At 44.3% G+C, this 18705-nt stretch overlaps 1 protein-coding gene across 2 annotated transcripts in view; it reads right to left on the reverse strand.

Annotated features, from left to right (window-relative positions):
• Nucleotides 1-3133, reverse strand: part of SLC25A36 (solute carrier family 25 member 36) — a 36068-nt gene extending 32935 nt beyond the window's left edge. The window contains exon 1 of one of the 2 annotated variants that reach the window (XM_005906448.3): nt 2884-3133. In XM_005906448.3, coding sequence (XP_005906510.1) covers nt 2884-2924 — 41 coding nt within the window. In that variant the 5' untranslated portion in view covers nt 2925-3133. The remainder of the gene's footprint in view (nt 1-2883) is intronic. The other variant, XM_005906446.2, reaches the window with a different exon arrangement.
• Between the last annotated feature and the right edge of the window lie 15572 nt (nt 3134-18705).

The raw sequence follows: 18705 nt of genomic DNA on the forward strand, positions 1-18705 counted from the left end.
AAATCTAAGATGCAAACACATATTTGAATAAATACTATTATAATCATCAAGAAAACAATTCAAAGGCTCTATCTTAAAATGATTTTTGTCTAATGATTAAATGTGACTGTGAAAGGTTTTTGGTTCTTGCACAATAGCTAATAAAAAGAATTCCTTTTCTCTATCTGGTTATTATTAAAGGAAAAAATACATTTCCCTAACTCTTAATTTACATAATTCTATCACGATAAAAAAATGAAATCTAGTTTTCTATAAAGAACGTCCAAGAAATGATCGACTAAATACACGACTTGAGATGTACCATGTGTGTGCATGCTCAGGTGTGCCCAACTCTTTGCCACCCTAGGGACTGCAGACCACTAGGCTCCTCTGTTCACGGGATCCTCCAGCTAAGAATCCTGGAGAAGGCTGCCATTTGCTCCTCCAGGGGATCATCCCGACCCAGGGATGGAACATGTTTCCTGCAATGGCAGGCAGATTATTTACCAGGTGAACCATCCAGACATCTTCAACCAAGAACAATGTTACCCACAAGTCAATTTGCATTTCTACAATGCTTAGCATACAGATTTTCAGAACATTCCACAGCACTGATTTCATTTAAGACAGAGCTGGAAGGTTCCTTAGAGATTATTTACCTTTCACTCAACATGTATGAAAAGTTGTTTGATGTTGGATAAGCACATTTTTTATACCTTGCTATTTCCCCATATTTTGAAGGAGCTAAGTCAGATGATCTTTACCATCCTTCCTAGTTCTAACGTTTCTCTAAGAAAGATAAGCCAAATTTTACTGAAATAACTTATGCAACTACATATAAACATATAATGGATACAGGATGCAAAGGAAGAATTTATATCTATCTTATGTCAGGTACTATAAACAAATACTTCATTTAAAACTCTAAATAACCTGCACATGCTAAGTTCTTTTTTGGGGGCTATTGAAAAGTCAAAGTTGCTTAGTCGTATCCGACTCTTTGTGACCCCCATGGACTATACAGACCATGGAATTCTCCAGGCCAAATACTGGAGTATGGACAGGCAGAGGGGCTCCCAAACTGGGAAGTTAGTGCAATCAAGCTAACATTGCAAATAAATATGCCCTATTTTTAACAAGGCTGCCCAGGTGACTCGGTGGTTAAGACTCTGCCTGACAAAGCAGGAGATGAGGGGTCAATCCCTGGGTGGGGAAAATCCCCTCGAGGAAGAAACAGCAACCCACTCCAGTATTCTTGCCTGGAAAATCCCATGAACAGAGGAGCCTGGAGGGCTACCGTCCATAGGTTCACAAAGAGTCGGATGTGACTGAGCACACTTTAAACAAAACTTAACAATATGTAGAGCATTAAAAATTTTAGGACCTAGATCAGGGCCTTAGAAACGGTCTCAACGTCCTCATTTTAGAGATGAAGCAACTGAGATCAAAGAGTTTGTCCATTTCTCATTCAGATTAAAATAGTGGCCAGAAGTAGATGTGTCTAACTTTCATGAATTACCTTATGATCTAATTACAGAAGGGAACCCGATTATTTGCACAAGACATCTTTACAAGAATACCTACATGGCTAATGGGTTTAAAAATGATTTAATTTGCCAAGATTATTGGTAAACATATAATATAGAAAGCAAACCCTGCCAAAACTTAGTCTCGCAAACTAAATGAAAACTACTTTAATCTCACAACAGTGCCTGGTCCACAAGCGGTGTACAGTGTTTGTCGAGTTAACGTGCTAAGCTAAGGAAAGCATGGTCATCACTGGCGATAGAGTCCACACGTCTAACTCCAACGAAGCCACTGCGAACAGAACCGCGTATGTATTAGTTTAATATTCTTAAAGTAGCTGATTTAGAAACAAATTGCATGCTTTGAGGGGATGCGACTTTATATGGTCACAAAGGCAGAAAAGAACCTCAGCATAATTCGTCGTATCCATTTTTGATAAGACTATGACCCTGCAAAAAAGAAGTAACTCCTAAATTTAAAATTGCTATGCCTCTCCAAATTTGGAAAAAACAACCTAAAAAAGGAGACTAAATTGGCTGAACAAAAGATCTGTAGTACTCAGGCTGGCAAACAAGGAACGAAGACATTTAGTCTTAACCTTGTACAAACAGTAACCATTGTCAAAGCTTCTGACCTCTCCCCTACCCCCACTTTTCTTCTTTAAGCGGACGAAAAGCAGTGGATGTGCAAGAGGGTTGATTTTCAGGAAAAGAATCTGACCCCGGACGCACTGTCGCTTTGAGACAGCACCTCGCAACCTGGAAAAGCTCAGGAAGGAAATTTTCTGAGCTCGAAACATACAGCTACTGCGAGCAACCGAACCCCAAAGCTTTCCCGCTAGAGCCGGAAGCCCCAGGACGACTCACCGGGACTGACTAGGGCCCGGAAATCAGCCGCGCGAGGTCCGAGGAGGGGCGTGAGCTACGTGAGGCCCCGCCGCAGCCCGCGCGCCAGGGAGGGAAGAAGGAGGAGGTGCGGCGCCCATTTTGTCCTCGGCCTCCGCACTTTCCGCCCCCGACCAGGCCGGGCAACCTACGCGAGGCCTGCAGCTGCTGTCCTCCCGCGGCCGCGCATCCCCGACGCCCGCTAGGCCGCGGCGAGTGGACTGGGCCTATGTGGACCCCAGCGCCGCCAGCCACTCCCCAGGCCTCGCTCTGGCTCCGCGGGCCCAAAGCCTGACGTCCAGCCGGCTTCGCCCTCCCACCCTCCCCGCCTGGGCCTCAGCCCTCTGGGCTTCTTCGGCTCCCAGCTCCAGTCCCCTCACCCCTGCGCTTCCGGGCCGCATCCCCCACCCTTTTAGCCTGAGTCTCAGGCCACGGCCCTCGGCCTCAGCCCGGAGCCCTCAGCCACAGTCCGCAAGCCCCGGCTGCAACGTACCCTCCGGCAAACAGATGCACCAGCGTGTCCCTCTGGCTCATTCTCTCTGCCGCATGTCCTCCGGGCGCTGAGGCGGGACGCGGATCCGGCCGCCCGCGAAGGCCACAGCTTCCGCCCCGGCCTGGAGCAGCACGGCGCCCCACTGACGGCGAGGGGAGCTGACGGAGACGCGGCTGCAGAAGGAGCCGGCGCGGCCCTCCCCGTAGCGCTGCAGCCGGGCCGCCTCCCGCTCCCGCTCAGCGCTCACCACCCGCGCTAGAGGGCAGCGCGGCGGCAGTGAAGTGGGAAAGAATATTCCGACCACCGCCCCCCCGACATAAACAGAAGCTACCATTGGTCGGCGCTGCATGACGTCACGCAGCCGGCATGCCTCTTTCACGTGATCGCTAAGGCGTTTCTCAATGAAAGGGGCCGGGAGGCGGGGCCAGAGCGCGTGCACAGAGGGTAGTAGGTCACGGTGTCCTCGCACCTCCAGCGTTTGTTCCGAGGGCTGCGCCCGGCGCGGTCTCGACCCGAGCAGCCTAGCGGATTCGAGCTCCTCGATCCCCCGGCTCCCGGTCTGGGTTCCTGGTATGCAAGCGGAGTGGGGGTGCGAGCCGGCCCAATCTCTGATTTGATTTAAGGACTGCTTGTTTTTTTTTTTTTTTTTTTTTTTTTAGAGCTGTTTTAGATTCACAACAAAATTGAAACGAAGGTACAGAAAATTTCCATTTGCCTCCTGCTTGATTTGCGTTTTAATAATTGGATCTATGACCCAGCATTTCCGCTTCCTGTTATCTGTTGATATCTCAGTTGTGGCATCATGCGTGGAATCAGTCCTGTCCGACTCTTTACAGCCTCAGGGACTGTAGCCTGCCAGGCTCCTCTGTTCTTGGAATCTTTTCAAGTCAGGAATACTGAAGACGGTTGCCTTTTCCTACTCCAACTGATACCTCAGAGTAGCACTCAAAACAATCCAAGAATGAAAGAACAAACAAAAACAAAAGGAAACAATCCAAGAAAAGGCTCGAACAAAGATACTACTACTTGATCACAAACAACAGTACTGTATTTACAAACAGTGCTTCTAATAGTGGAAAACTGATCAGTAGGAGAATGGAGAAATGAGTCACAGAATATTCCTACTGCGGAGTATTATGCAGTTGTAACAAAGGGTGCGGTAGATCAATGTGGAAAAAAATGTCCAAGGTGTAGTAACTAAAACAGGCAAATGGAATTAAAACACTAAGGTTTATTTTAGAAAGGAGAAAGAAAACTATTATTTACTAATTTTTCTAACTAGCAACTGTTTCTTATATGTATACGTAAGAAGGTCAAAGACTGAGGGAAAGAAAATGTTTTATCCCTTTAGAATATGATGATTAAATATTTGAAAATTTTCCTAATTAGTAGTTATTTCTGAGGTGCAGAATATAACATAACACTGAAACTATTTGTCGCTCACAGTAAATAAATGTTGATCTTTTCCACCTCTTGGCAGTTTCCATTTCACCTTCAAGGCCCTCACCACACGTTCCCACCCTTTCAAGGTCACTTACTTCATGAAGTCCTCCCTGATTACCTCAGCTCTCTATGCTCTTTACTTGCTCCTAAATTTCCACAAAATGTGTGTACAGATTGCACGTCACTGTCAAGAGTTCATGCACTTCACAGTAAATGCTCATATGTAAAGTGGGCATAGGAGTACCTATCTCACAAGGCAGTAATGAGGACTGAACACCTTAAGATAATGTAAAACGCTGTAACAGTCTGTGTAAGTGCTACCTGTAATAATAAGTAGTATTATTTTACTGTGTTGTATTCCTAATAACAAAAATGATGGCAGCTGATATTTCTTGAATACTTACTAATATGCCAGGCTCTGATCTAAATCCTTTACAGCATTCTCTTGCTAAACTCACAAGTACCCTGCAAGGTCAGTGATCTTACCCCCCACTTTTTCCATGAGGAGACTGAGATATAGAATAATTGACTTGCCCAAGATTCTCTCTTTCACCCAGAAAGAGTTTGGATTTGAATCATCCAGCAGAGTCTCTCTGATCTCAGTGCTTCAGTTGGTAAAGTAATAGCTGCACATCAGAGAGGGAAATTTTGAAACAAAACAAAACTCCTAGAGAAGTAGAAATAAAAATTGACACCCTGGCCATACTTCCCTCAAACCTTTGTGTTAGCTTTTGGTGGTGGTGTTGTGGGTAGGTGGGTAGATTTTTTTTTAATATACGAGTTTTATTGAGGTATCATAAAACATGAGATAAAATTCACCCATTTTAAAGTATAGTGAGTAGTTTTTAGTATATTCTGATGATTGCACAACCATCAGTTCAGTTAAGTTCAGTTGCTCAGTCGTGTCTGACTCTTTGTGACCCCATGAACTGCAGCACGCCAGGCCTCCCTCCAACTCCTGGAGTCCACCCAACCCCATGTCCATTGAGTCGGTGATGCCATCCAACCATCTCATCCTCTGTCGTCCCCTTCTTCTGCCCTCGATCATTCCCAGCATCATTCCCAGCATCCATCACCACTACCTAATTCTAGAACATTTTCCTTATCCTGAAAGAACATTTCCTCACTCTCATACTTGTTATCAATTACTCCCATTCTCTTCTCTTCCTATCTTCTGCCAACCACTAATCTACTTTCTATCTCTCTGGATTTGTCTAATCTGGACGTTTCATATAAATAGAATTATACAGTATGTGTCCTTTTGTGTCTAGGTTCTTTCACTAAGCATAATGGTTTCAAGGTTTATTCACGTTTTAGCACTTATCAGTACTTCATTCGGAGAAGGCAATGACAACCCACTCCAGTATTCTTGTCTGGAAAATCCCATGGATGTAGGAGCCTGGTAGGCTGTAGTCCATGGGATTGCTGAGAGTCAGACACAACTGAGCGACTTCACTTTCACTTTTCACTTTCATGCATTGGAGCAGGAAATGGCAACCCACTCCAGTGTTCTTGCCTGGAGAATCCCAGGGATGGGGGAGCCTGATGGGCGGCCATCTATGGGGTCGCAGAGAGTCGGACACGACTGAAGCGGCTTAGCAGCAGTAGCAGCAGCAGCAACAGTACTTCATTCCCTTTTATGATAGGATAGCAGTCCATCGTATGACTGTACTACATTTTGTTTATTCTCAATTGATGCCATTTGGATTGTTTCCACTTTTTGGCTGTCATGGATAATCCTGCTATGAATATTTGTGTACAAGTTTTGGCATGCATGTATATTATCAGTTCTCCTGGGGATGTACTTGGGAGTGGCATTGCTGGGTCATATGATAGCTTGATGTTTAATGCTTTCAATAACTGCCAGACTGTTTTCCAAAGTGACTGCATCAATTTATGATGCATTTTCTTTAAGACAATAACTGTGGCTCCATGTTTTTCGCATAGTGAGTACTGTGGTGATTACATTTAATGAAGGTTCTGAAACTGGTAAGGAGGGAGCCTGAGTTCTTAGGTGCAGTAAATTATTCCGACAAGAGCAATAGCAGTTCATAATGTGACTGTTTCTTTTGGATCCACCTTCAGATGCCATCATGGAAGGAGACTCTGTCCCCTGCACATTCTGACTAGTGGCCCTGGGGGTCAGCCACTGGGGTGTGGTTGCTGAGGCTGTCATTCCTGCAGGGATTCTGGGGTTGCATTGGCTGTCCTGTTTCTTGAGTTTCTACTGCCCTGTGTCATCTGCCAGCTCTTTTATAACTTTCCTTCCTCATTCCTATTTTCTAACGTCTTCAAGTGCTTCACACAGGACCAGCACAAAGAAGAGGTTACTTGAGCCCTTGCCCCTTAAACAAACAAGTTTCCAGGTACTTTTCCAGAATATTAAAGTAGGGTGGGTGGGGCAGAGACCTTGCTTTGTTGTCAGGTATACCTGTACCTCTTTCAGATCCCCATTCCAACTGAGGGATTTTCTGGGAGCTGTAGCTTTAAACTGAATGTAGAAAGAGAAGCTGATGGGGAAAGCATGGCCACATCTGGTTGCTTGGCTCAAAACAAAGAAGCTCATTGTGAAGTGGAGGAGACTGCTACTCTGTTTTCTGATTGGTACTGAGCTCAAATTTTCATTGCTAAAGGCTGAGAAGTTCTGAGTACCTATTTGTTGGGAAGTGGAGCACAGATGGGCCAGTGATACCATTTCCCTCCCCCACTTTGCCTCAATTGGTCTTGTAGATACAGAAAATTCATACAGGTTCCAAACCTTAGATTGGTAACATTAGTTTTAAATATTTGAGTGGATTTTTTTTTTAAAAAAGGTTTGTGTCTTCTTAGCTTTTAGGTTTGGAGGTTTGGAGAGATTGTTTTATATTCTCTTAGCCAGATGCCATTAAAATTGTTTTCCTTATGTTGCTTCTAATAAAAAGTAATAAATTCAAACAATACAGAGGTGCATGAGTTAGAAATTAAAACCCTCACCTCAACAACCTCCCTTCCTAAATCCTGCTCCTCAGAGGACATCATTGGCAAGTGTTGGTTAAGCACCCTTCTGGGTACTTAATGCCATGATAGTAATCATCTCAAAGAGCTTCAGGTGTGTGCAGTACTCACCAAGTACCAGTCACTGTTGGAAGTGCTTTTCATGTATTTAACTTCAGAACCTAATGAAGGACATATTACAGATGAGCAGACCGATTTACAGAGGGGTTAGAGGATTTGTTAAGGTGGCTCAGCTAACACATAGCCGAGCTTGGATGGAAACCTAAGGACTCTGGCTTCAGAGTATATATGTGCGTGCATGCTTAGAGTTGTGTCTGACTCTTTGTGACTCCACAGACTGTAACCCACCAGGCGGCTCTGTCCATGGGATTCTCCAGGCAAGAATACTGGAGTGGGTAGCCATTCCCTTCTCCATGGGATCGTCCCAACCCAGGGATTGAACCTGGGTCTCCCACATTACAGGCAGATTCTTTACTGTCTGAGCCATCAACGAAGCCCCTTACAGTCTGTACTCTCATCCTCTATTCCACACCATCTCAATTGTTCAGTGGTTGATTGAGAATACTAGCAATAATTTCATAAAAAAGTGGAGGGGGATGACCTTTGAAGGAACTTAAGGAGATGTGATGTCAAGAGGATGAAATGTACACTTATACTGAACCCAGACCGGGTCATGAGGGCAGCTGCTCATGCGGGTTTCAGGTCCCATTGAGCCACCTCTCCCATCAGCAGCATCACTTACTCTGTGTCACATTTCTATTCGGTCATGGTTAAAGGCTCTCCTTAGTTACACAGGTGATAAGCAGAGCTAGGATGAAAATAGATAAGGAGGTGGTAGAAACGGACTTCCCCCAGAAGGATTCAGTTAGCTTGTTGGAAACACTGTCCTCCAGGGAGTATTTTAGTAATGTGTCCCAGGAGGCTTGGAGAAAAATCCCGCAAAACAGAAAATGACTTTTTCTATCCTGCAAGACAGGAGTTTTAGGAGGGTAGTGAGACCTTGCAGAGAAATCCAGAGATTTTCTTGAGATAAGGGTGTATAATACACTTCATATGGACAATGCCTGGAACCTCACAGTTTGTGGTAATACAGAAGTTGTGCCCTGCCTCACATTTAAGAGACCATCTAGGGAATTTCCATTGGATGGGAATTCCATTTGGAAATTTTTCATTTCTATTGGGAAATTCCATTGGAATTTCCACTGGATGGATCACCATCCAGTGGTTAAGGTTCTGTGCTCTCACTGCTGAGGGCCCAGAGTTGACCCTTGGTCAGGAACTAAGATTCACAAGACAAAAACAAGAAACCATCTAAGCATCCTTGCTTTGAAACCCCACTTGCTTGTTGGCATTTGAATATTGCTTTTAATGTTTTCTTGTTGTTTAGTTGCTAAGTCGTGTCCAACTCTTCCCAAACCCATGGACTGCAGCATACAAGGCTCCTCTGTTCTTCATTATCTCTGTGCTGTGCAAATCACTTTCATTGTGTCCAACTCTTTGTGACACTATGGACTGTAGCCCACCAGCCTCCTCTGTCCATGGGATTCTCCAGGCAAGAATACTAGAGTGGATTGCCACGCCCTCCTCCAGAGGATCTTCCGGACCCAGGGATCGAATCTGCATTCTTATGACTCCTGCACTGGCAGAAGATTCTTTGCCACTAGCCCCACCTGGGAAGGCCTCTTACCCTCTGCCACCCTGTTCTCCTCCTGCCTTCAATCTTGCCCAGAATCAGGGCCTTTTCTAATGAGTCAGCTCTCCACATCAGGCAGCCAAAGTATTGGAGCTTCGACTTCAGCATCAGTACTTCCAATGAATATTCAGGTTTGATTTCCTTTAGGATAGACTGGGTAGACCTCCTTGCTGTCCAAAGGATGCTCAAGAGTCTTCTCCAGGGCTTCCCTTATGGCTCAGATGGTAAAGATCTTCTCCAGCACCACAATTCGTTGCTTTGTTTTTGTCTCAAAGGAAAGATCAGCATGTAATTTTAAAATGTCTTGATTCTAATAAAAGTCAAAACACAGGAACATTTTCATAAATAATTAAGTAATCTTTGGTTGAGCCTGTTAGCCATTGAAAGGACATCTTACATCTTTGCCTTATTTTCAAGCTTCAAGTACATTTTCTTTACCATTGTTCGAGGAATACACCACAATTGTGGAGAATAATCTTGGGTTGTAAGGAAAAAACTGTGTCCCAAATCTGTGTGCTTGAGAATTTCTTAGGTACAGCACACCTGGTGATGCTCCTGCAGGTACAGTTGATCGTTGTAAATAAACCACAAGTTTTGTGCACAGTGTGGCCTCAGCTGTTCTACCCAGGGCCAGGGATGAATGGGCGGAAACCCAACAACAAGGAAGGCATCACTTACTCTCCCAATGTGGTGGCTTTTGTGGATTGTCCTGGAATGTGGCAGTCCACAGCTCTGCTGTGCTTCTTGACCTTGGGGCTGCCAAGGGTGTTTGAACTCCTACAAATGGGGTGGGATGGGTGGTCAAAGAGTTTATGGCCTCATTATGTCCTGTGAGGTGTCACCAAGCAAATACTGTGACACCCTAAAACCTTCACAAAGATGCATATAATCACAAAGTTTTTTTGTTTCTAATATTACAATATCATTTTTGTTTCTATCCTTTCCTATGAGCATAGCATCCCTTGGAGGGGAACAATGGGCACAAGACAACTAGGAGCCTCCCTCAGGCTGTCATATGCAGGCAAAGTCACACACACTTAGATTTACTTTGGTATATGGCTGCTGCTGCTACTGCTAAGTCACTTCAGTCGTGTCTGACTCTGTGCGACCCCCAAGACGGCAGCCTACCAGGCTCCCCCGTCCCTGGGATTCTCCAGGCAAGAACACTGGAGTGGGTTGCCATTTCCTTCTCCAATGCATGAAAGTGAAAAGTGAAAGTGAAGTCGCTCAGTCGTGTCTGACTCTTCACGACCGCATGGACTGCAGCCTACCAAGCTCCTCCGTCCATGGGATTTTCCAGGCAAGAGTACTGGAGTGGGTTGCCATTGCCTTCTCCATGGTATATGGCTACCATCACTCATATCTCACGCATCCAGAACAGACACTTTAAAGGATGCTAGACACCTTCTTGCCTGGAGAATCCCAGGGACGGGGGAGCCTGGTGGGCTGCCATCTATTGGGTCGCACAGAGTCCAACACGACTGAAGTGACTTAGCAGCAGCAGCAGACACCTTCAGGAAGCCTTCCTGAATTTCTCCAGGCTTTGCTGGAAGCCTCGTTTCCTCTCCTCAACAAACTGAAAACCAGGGATTGGGACACTTTCTGATGCAAAAGGTCATATAGTAAATACTTTGGAATCTGTGTGTCATGTGATCTCTGTTACAACTACCTGACTTCGGCGTGAAAGTAGCGACAGAATATGTAAACAAACACCTGTGACCATGGTCCAGTCCGTTACAAGAACTGGTGGCAAGCTGAATTGGGCCCATGATTAATGTTTCCTCAACCCTTGCTCTGGATCGTAGCAGGCTTCCTATTAGGAAAAACCCTCTTATGTTTGCACGGCCCTGACACGCCACTTCCTATACTCTGTACCTACAACCCCAAAGTGAAATAAACCATTGATTTGCTTTTCCCACCACTTGTGTGAGCGCCATCATTTACGTACAATGAGCACGACAGTCCCCTCCCGTGGGCAGCAGCTAGGGGACTGCACAGAAAAATAGCTCCTTAAAAGTGAGCAAGGGGAATGTGAAGGCTGGGAGACAGCGTGTTGCTGCAGGAGATAGAGCCTTAGAGCTTCTAGTTATAGGTCAACTCATCAGAAAGCGTCAGATACCACAGCTGTTGATCAGTCGCCCAGTCGTGTCTGACTCTGCGACCCCATGGACTGCAGCACGCCAGGCTTCCCTGTCCTTCACTACCTCCTGGAGTTTTCTCAAACTCATGTCCCTTGAGTTGATAATCCATCCAGCCATCTCATGCTCTATTGCCCCCTTCTCCTTGTGCCCTCAATCTTTCCCAGCATTAGGATCTTTTCCAATGAGTCCACTGTTCGCATCAAGTGGCCAAAGTTTTGGAGCTTTAGCTTCAGCATCAGCCCTTCCAATGAATATTCAGAGCTGTTTCCTTTAGGATTGTCTGGTTTAATCTCCTTGCAGTCCAAGGGACTCTCAAGAGTCTTCTCCAGCACCACAATTCGATGCTTCGTTTCTATCTCAAAGGAATAAAGGCAAACAAAAAACCCAATCCAAAAAAATGGGCAAAGAACTTGAATAGACATTTCTCCAGGGAAAATATACAAATGGCAAATAACACAGGAAAAGATGCCTAACATCACTAATTATTAGAGAAATACAAGTCAAAATTACAGTGAGATCCTACTTCATGCCAATTAGGATGGCTAGTATAAAAGCAAAACAAAGCAGACAAACAAAAATCAGAAAATACCAAGTGTTGGCCAGGAAGTCGAGAAATTGGAACCCTAGTTTGTTTAAAGTGGTGGTGGTGGTGCTGCTGCTGCTAAGTCGCTTCTGTCGTGTCCGACTCTGTGCGACCCCATAGATGGCAGCCCACCAGACTCCTCTGTCCCTAGGATTCTCCAGGCAAGAACACTGGAGTGGGTTGCCATTTCCTTCTCCAATGCATGAAAGTGAAAAGTGAAAGTGAAGTTGCTCAGTCGTGTCCGACTCTTAGCGACCTTATGGACTGCAGCCTACCAGGCTCCTCCGTCCAGGGGATTTTCCAGGCAAGAGTATAGGCAAGAGTGAGGTGCCATCGCCTTCTCTGGTAAAGTGGTGCAGCTACCATGAAAAACCCTATGGCGATTTCTTAAAAACTTAAACAGTTATCCTGTGTTCCAGTAATTGCACCTTTAAGTGTGTATACCCAGAAGAATTGAAAGCAGAGACTCAGATACTCACATCAATGTTCATTGAATCACTATTCAAAATAGCTGAAAGGTGGAAACAACCCAAGTGTCAGGCATCAGATGAACGGATAAACCAAATATGATATATACATGCAGTGGAATGTTTACTCAGCCTTAAAAAGGAGGGAAATTCTGACACGTGCTGTAACATGGATGAATCCTGGAGACACTATACTAAAGTGAAATATGCTGATAAGCAACCAATATTGTAGCATTTCCCAAACATGAGTTACATAGAATTGTGAAATTCATAGAGAAAAAAAGTAAACCAGTGGTTCCTAAGCTTTTGAGAAAGGGAGGATTGAGGAGATAGTGTTTCAGTTTGGGGTGATGGAAAAGTTCTGGAGATGGATAATGTATGGTGGCACAATAATATGAATGTACTTAATGCCACTAAATTGTACACTCTGACATGGTTAAAATGGTAAATTTTATGTTATGAAAATTTTACCAGAATAAAAAAGTACTACAAGCAATACACATAGCTGTAAAAAAGTAAATATATAGTATTAGAAAAGTTAGTAATTACTTCAGACTTCCTACCTCATTCCTCACTGTCATCCTCATTTTTGCTCCTAGAGGTAACCACTTTCAACTTTTTCTTTAGTTCTAGATTTCTCAATTATAGCAATTCATGCTGTTTCTCTTGATTTATTAATTTCAAATGTTATCCATTACCCTTTGGGTAATAAGAGATGCAGATTTAGGGTTCTTATTCCACCCCTAAACTCCTCATTTTTCCTGATTCATCTTCCCAATAGTTGTATCACATTTTATTAGTTAAATTGACAATTATTTATCTTATCAAGACTATGTAGATTTTGTCCACTACAAAGCCAATTGATATACAAGTTGTACACCATATATCTACATCATATCTATCAATGGCCTAAAAATATTATTTTCCAAATGTTTTAATATCAGTCTATCAATCCTACTTCTTTTCCCTCACTCTAGAAGCCTTCCTCTTGGATTCTTCTATCTTGCTGCTCCAACCTGGATTAGTTATAGGTACTCTCTTGGCTACATGATTGTCATCCTGGGATTTACATCCTGTTACCTATATCCTGGACCTCGTGTATTTTTTTTTCCTTCTTTATTTGCTACTTCATACTGCTGAAGTACTTCAGCAGATGCCAAGGAAAAGTTGCATAGGAGGTATTATTATCATTAGATTTTGTATGCTTTTACTTTATCTTCATATTAGATAATTTGGCTAAATATGGGATTCTATTCATAAAACTAATGGAGGTGATGGAATTTCAGCTGATCTATTTAAAATCCTAAAAGGTGATGCTGTTAAAGTGTTGTACTCAATATGCCAGTAAATTTGGAAAACTCAGCAATGGCCACAGGATTGGAAAAGATCAGTTTTCATTCCAATCCTGAAGAAGGAAAATGCCAAAGAAAGTTCAAACTACCACACAACTGCACTTATTTCACATGCTAGCAAGGTAATGCTCAAAATCCTCCAAGCTATGTTTCAACAGTCTGTGAACCAAGAACTTCCAGATGTATGAGCTAGATTTAAAAAAGGCAGAGGAATCAGAGATCAAACTGCCAACATCCGTTGGATCACAGAAAAAGGGGGGGAATTCCAGAAAACCATCTGCTTCATTAACTACGCTAAATTCTGTGACTATGTGGATCACAACAAACTGTGGAAAGTTCTTAAAGAGGTGGAAATACCCAAACATCTTACCTGCCTCCTGAGCAACCTGTATGCAGGTCAAGAAGCAACAGTTAGAACTGGACATGGAACAGTGGACTGGTTCCAAATTAGGAAAGGAGTATGTCAAGGCTGTATATTGTCACCCTGCTTGTTTAACTTCTATGCAGAGTACATATGAGAAATGGTGGGCTGGATGAAGCACAAGCTGGAATCAAGATTGCTGGGAGAAATATCAACAACCTCAGGTATGCAGATGATACCACCCTAATGGCAGAAAGCAAAGAGGAACTGCTGCTGCTGCTGCTGCTAAGTTGCGTCAGTTGTGTCCGACTCTGTGTGACCCCATAGATGGCAGCCCACCAGGCTTTCCTGTCCCTTGGATTCTCCAGGCAAGAACACTGGAGGGGGTTGCCATTTCCTTCTCCAATGCATGAAAGTGAAAAGTGAAAGTGAAGTTGCTCAGTCATGTCTGACTCTTAGCAACCCCATGGACTGCAGCCTACCAGGCTTCTCCGCCCATGGGATTTTCCATGCAAGAGTACTGGAGTGGGGTGCCATTGCCTTCTCCAAAAGAGGAACGAGAGAGCCTAGAGAGCCTTTTGATGAAGGTGAAAGAAGAGATTGAAAAAGCTGGGTTAAAATTCAACATTCAAAAAACTAAGATCATGGCATCCGGTCCCATCACGTCATGGCAAATAGTTGGGGAAACAATGGAAACAATGCAGATTTTATTTCCTTGGGCTCTAAAATCGGTGCGGACAATGACTGCAGCCATGAAATTAAAAGACTCTTGATCTTTGAAACGAAAGCTATGACAAACCTAGACAGCATATTAAAAAGCAGAGACATCACTTTGCTGACAAAAATGACTATAGTCAAAGCTACGGTTCTTCCAGTAGGTCATGTATGGACGTGAGAGTTGGACCATAAAGACAGTTGAGCGCCGAAGAATTGATGCTTTCAAATTGATGCTGGAGAAGACTCTTGAGAGTCCCAAGGAGATCAAACCAGTCAATCCTAAAGGAAACCAACCCTGAATATTCATTGGAAGAATTGATACTGAAGCTGAAGCTCCAATACTTTGGTCACCTGATGGGAAAAGTGGGATTCTGGATTGAAAATAATTTTCCCTTTTTTTTGGCTGCATCAGGTTTTAGTTGTGGACAAGGACCCTCTAGTTGTAGTGCACAAGCTTATTTGCTCTGTGGTATGTGGGCTCTTAGTTCCTTGATGAGGGACCAAAACTCTCATCCCCTGCATTCCAAGGCATATTCTTTTTTTTTTTTTTTTTAAATATATGTATATATATATATATAAATATATAATTTATTTACTTTTGGCTGTGCTGGGTCTTCATTGCTGCTCAAGCTTTTCTCTAGTTTCAGTGAGCAGGGGGTTGGGAGGCTTCTCTTCATTGTGGTTCTGAGGCTTCTCATTGCAGTGGCTTCTCTTGTCGCCGTGCTCTAGGGAAAGCATGCTTCAGTAGTTGTGGCATGTGGGCTCAATAGTTTGTGTTTCCATGCTCTAGAGCACAGACTAATAGTTTTGTTGCTTGGGGTTTTTTGCTCTTTGGCATGTGGGGTCTTCCCAAGTCGGGGATTGGACCAGTGTCCCCTGCATTGGCAGGTGGATTCTTAACCACTGGACCACCAGGGAAGTCCCTCTCTCTGACTTTTGAAGTCACCGACCCATTGATTTCTAGCATTCAGGCCCACTATGGAGAAGCTTGACTCTATCTGTAGCTCTGGTCTTTCTACAGAGCATGTGTTTTCTTTTCATTTTCTCTTTTAACCTTTTAGGGTCTTTCTTCTATGGTTTTGGGAAATTTCAGAGAGTACCATGTTGATGGTGGAGTCTCTTCATTCATTGTGCTGAGTACCATATGGGCCTCTTATGCTTGGAAATGAATAACTAGAATTCACCCTTGGAGTGTTATTTAATGGTTTCACAAGTGCTCATTTGGGTCTTTCAGCTCTGAAACCAAAAAGTATAGCTGATCTTTTTTTTTTTTTGCTGGTATCTGGCAATAAATTCGCACTGCATCAGTACTCAGAGTCAAGGGCCAAATGTTAAAAGGATAGACTTCTGGTTTGGCAGCAATGCTGTGGGAAAGCAGCACTTTGCAAATATTTGGTGGGGAAGAGAGTGATAACAGTTTTATTTCGTAAGTGGCCGATTCCCTTGAGGCTGGATGCCACCTCCACCCTCTCCCCCACCCAGAACCGATTTAGCAGCTTTCCATCTTCTCCCCAGCCTTGACCTCAGGCCATGCCCTCTTACCCTGCTGGGGAGTTGCGTGAACAGAAGAGAAACAGAACAGGACCTTAGGTCAAAGATCAGTGCTGGAAGGGAAAGCTCCACATTCCATAGTCAGAATTGCCTTGGGAAAAACCTTTCTATCTCCCAGAAGTATGAGATACTAAGAACTTTTTGTACTTAATGTTTCTCTCTGCTCCTCAGTTAATCCTTTAGTGTCTTCCTTCAAGATGTCGATGAAACCGTCACCATCCAATTTTTGGCCACAGCTGAATACATTGTTTTCCCTCTTTATTGATTGGGAAATACTTAAGGTTGTTTTCCCAACTTTTCCATAAGTTTGGCTATGTAAGTCTTTCACTTTCAAACAAGGTGAAATAATGAGGGATCAGAAATATCATGAAAATCCAGGCAAAATATATAGAACTGTAAACAAAAAGAATAAAGAGCATTGCTCAATGTCCACTTACACAAAGAATTGAGTGCCGCATTTGGCACATTCCACAGTGCCAGTGTCGGAGAAGGCAATGGCACCCCACTCCAGTACTCTTGCCTGGAAAATCCCATGGGCGGAGGAGCCTGGTAGGCTGCAGTCCATGGGGTCGAGAAGAGTCGGACACGACTGAGCTACTTCACTTTCACTTTTCCCTTTCATGCATTGGAGAAGGAAATGGCAACCGACTCCAGTGTTCTTGCCTGGAGAATCCCAGGGACCGGGGAGCCTGGTGGGCTGCTGTTTATGGAGTCACAGAATTGGACACAACTGAAGCGACTTAGCAGCAGCAGCAGCAACAGTGCCAGTGTACCCTGAGGTGAATTCGGGATGAAAGAAGCTGGAAGCATTCTGTGCTTTTGAATATCCAGGCTCCTAGACAGTTTTTAGGGCTTCCCTTGTGGTAAAGAATCTGCCTGCAATGCGGGAGAGACCTGGATTTGATCACTTGGTTGGGAGGATCCCCTGGAGAAGGGAAAGGCTACCCATTCCAGTATTCTGGCCTGGAAAATTCCATGGACTGTATAGTCCTTGGGTTTGCAAAGAGTCGGATACGACTGAGCAACTTTCACTTCACTTCAGAACTTCAGGCAGTTTTTAGGGCTTCCCAAGTGGTGCAGTCGGAGAAGACCCTGGCACCCCACTCCAGTACTCTTGCCTGGAAAATCCCATGGACGGAGGAGCCTGGTAGGCTGCAGTCCATGGGGTCAAAAAGAGCCAGACTCGACTGAGCAACTTCACTTTCACTTTTCCCTTTCATGCATTGGAGAAGGAAATGGCAACCCACTCCAGTGTTTTTGCCTGGAGAATCCCAGGGACGGGGAAGCCTGGTGGGCTGCCGTCTATGGGGTCGCACAGAGTCAGACATGACTGAAGCGACTTAGCAGCAGCAGCAGCGGTGCCGTGGTAAAGAATCCAGCTGCCAATGCAGGAGATATGGTTTCGATCTCTAGGATCTCTAGGTTAGGAGGATCCCCTGGATCAGGAAATGGCAACCAGTTCCAGTATTCTTGTCTGGAAAATCCAATGGACGGAGGAAGGGCGGGCTACAGTCAGTCCACCGGGTCGCAAAGAGTCAGACATGACTAAGCACACACACACGTGCTCACAGTTACTATAGTTTCTGCAGTTGTTTATTTAATTTAAGGTTTCCCTGCTGCAGTTGTTTATTAGAGTTATGCAACTAACTTTTATTCAACACATTTTTATCAGTTAGGAATCTGACGTTTAGTGGATGCTTCCATGGGTATTATATAATTCTGTTCTTATAACACACCTGTGAAGTTGGATTTCTTTGTTTTTTTTTCCTGCTTATAAGAAAAGGAGGGACTTCCTTTGTGGTCCAGTGATTAAGACTACACACTCCCAAAGCTGGGGGACTAGTTTTGATCCCTAGTCAGGGAACTAGATCCTGCATGCTGTAACTAAAGACTCTGCATGCCTTAATTAAGACCTGGTGCAACTAAATTTAAACAAAGGGGGTGGGAAGCCAGGGAGGAAGTGGTGGGGAGAGAGAAGAGATGCAGATGATGAAGGGAGGGAAGAAAAATGAGAGAGAGAGACAGAGAGAGAAGGAGAAAGAGAGGCAGAAAAAAGTTCAACTCCCCCAGATTGGCACTTCATGGTGAAATATCTGTCTACCCCTCCCTGCAACTCTCTCAGCCCTTCCTATAAGCACAGGTCACTCTAGGCCAACTGAATTCCTGGCGTTGCACACATTCACACAGTTGCTTCACTCCTCTGGGCTTTCAGAAATGTCCAGGTCTGTGCTGGCCTCTCTAGACCATACCCTGTCCACTCTAAAGGCCCGTGTACTCCCTGGGAGCCAGGATTCCTGGCCAATGATGGGAACCATGCTTCCCCATGCTGGGAACCATTCCATATTTGTCTCTGTAGCCTCTTGGGCACTTGGCACTGTGGACATTAACTAAATATTTTCCATGTGCCTACCCTGTGCCAGGTACTATCCTAGCAGGGCAGCGTGACACTCAAGGGGCGAGTTCTCATACAGTTTATATTCTACTTTACAATAGACAATGTGCTGATCAACAAATAAAATA

This window comes from Bos mutus, chromosome 1 (genome assembly GCF_027580195.1).
Source record: "Bos mutus isolate GX-2022 chromosome 1, NWIPB_WYAK_1.1, whole genome shotgun sequence".
Classification (NCBI taxonomy): Eukaryota; Metazoa; Chordata; class Mammalia; order Artiodactyla; family Bovidae; genus Bos; species Bos mutus.